This window comes from Octopus bimaculoides, chromosome 6 (genome assembly GCF_001194135.2).
Source record: "Octopus bimaculoides isolate UCB-OBI-ISO-001 chromosome 6, ASM119413v2, whole genome shotgun sequence".
NCBI lineage: Eukaryota > Metazoa > Mollusca > Cephalopoda > Octopoda > Octopodidae > Octopus > Octopus bimaculoides.
In genome coordinates, this window is record NC_068986.1 from 47,098,926 (window position 1) to 47,100,589 (window position 1,664).

A 1,664-nucleotide genomic window follows, 5' to 3' on the forward strand; every position below is an offset into this window, starting at 1 on the left:
AAATTGACACATTTTTTTTCTAATATATTTTCAGAATAGCATTTCATTAACATTTCTCATTCTCTCTATGCCCACCACAGAAAAACAAAATTCTGAAAAAAAAAAAAAAAAACCGAAAGAGTCAGTTAATACATTTCACGACCATTAGAATTCCATCTTTCTTCACCGCACATAAACTTATTCAAAATTAGAAAATTTAGTATTTGAAAGTTTTATATTAGTGATTAATCACAGCAGTCTAGTTAATTTAGCAAGTAATTAATTACAAACCTTATTATATAATTGATAGCTATAATGTTCTGATCATCCAAGTTCTTAGCATTACAGATGGTTGTAGCACATGTTTGAATCCAATAATAACCTCCATGTTTATTCATTAGCCGGTAGTAATCAGTACATACTTGACCTTTTGACAGTACTAAAAGAGAAGAAAAAAAAACACACATATATATAAATGTATATATTTTATTCTTTTAATCTTTTACTTGCTTCAGTCATTTGACTCTGGCCATGCTGGAGCACTGCCTTTAGTTGAGGACTTATTCTTTGTAAGTTTAGTACTTATTCTGTTGTTCTCTTATGCCGAACCACTAAGTTACGGGACATAAACACACCAGTATTGGTTGTCAAGCAATGTTTGGGAGACAAACACAGACACACAAATACAAACACACACACACACACACACACATACAAACACATACACATATATACATACATACATATATATATATATATATATATATATTTGACAGAAAGGACAACAAAAAAAGAAAGAGACCTCAATATTATGCAAATAGAGGAATTTATCTGTAAAAATATGTGACACTTATTCAGAAGCCATGATAAAACTCCGAGTTTCGGATGCCAGGGTGAGAGCCCATGCCAACATCTCTTCAGTTATCCGGCCATTGAAAATTCCTGTGAAAAATGACTGTTAAAAACAAAGGGAAATTACTGTGTAGTGACAAGGTAAAAACGCATCTAAAACTGCATATATTATCGCATGCACGCATATATCCATATACACATGCACATATCTCTATATACGCACATATATATCTACATACGCACGCATCCACGCGCACACTCACAAGCACGCACATATAAAGTTCCTTGTACGTGTCCATAGGCGTACAGGAAAAAACAGGGTGGTGGGGAGAAAACAGAAAAATATGTGTGGAAAAAATACAAAAACATTAACCCTATAATTATGTAAAAAACATGAAAATAATTTTAAAAATATAAAAATATAAAATCCAAGTAAAAAAGGTGAAAAGCTTATACATAGACACAATATAGAAACCTATCAGTACAGTCCCATCAGCAGGTCCTATCAGTAAAAAATATTAAAAAAATATATAAGAAATCATCATCATCATCATCATCATCATCGTTTAACATCCGCTTTCCATGCTAGCATGGGTTGGACGATTTGACTGAGGACTGGTGAAACCAGATGGCAACACCAGGCTCCAATCTAAATTTGGCAGAGTTTCTACAGCTGGATGCCCTTCCTAACGCCAACCACTCAGAGAGTGTAGTAGGTGCTTTTACGTGTCACCCGCACGAAGGCCAGTCAGGCGATACTGGCAACGGCTACGCTCGAAATGGTGTCTTTTATGTGCCACCCGCACAAGAGCCAGTCCAGGGGCACTGGCAAC

At 35.0% G+C, this 1,664-nt stretch overlaps 1 protein-coding gene across 2 annotated transcripts in view; it reads right to left on the bottom strand.

Annotated features, from left to right (window-relative positions):
- LOC106875377 (neuronal PAS domain-containing protein 3) overlaps positions 1 to 1,664 on the bottom strand; it is a 543,460-nt gene that overhangs the window by 5,849 nt on the left and 535,947 nt on the right. For both annotated transcript variants that reach the window (XM_052968721.1, XM_014923476.2), the window contains one exon: positions 271 to 418. In XM_052968721.1, the coding sequence (XP_052824681.1) occupies positions 271 to 418 (148 nt within the window). The remainder of the gene's footprint in view (positions 1 to 270; positions 419 to 1,664) is intronic.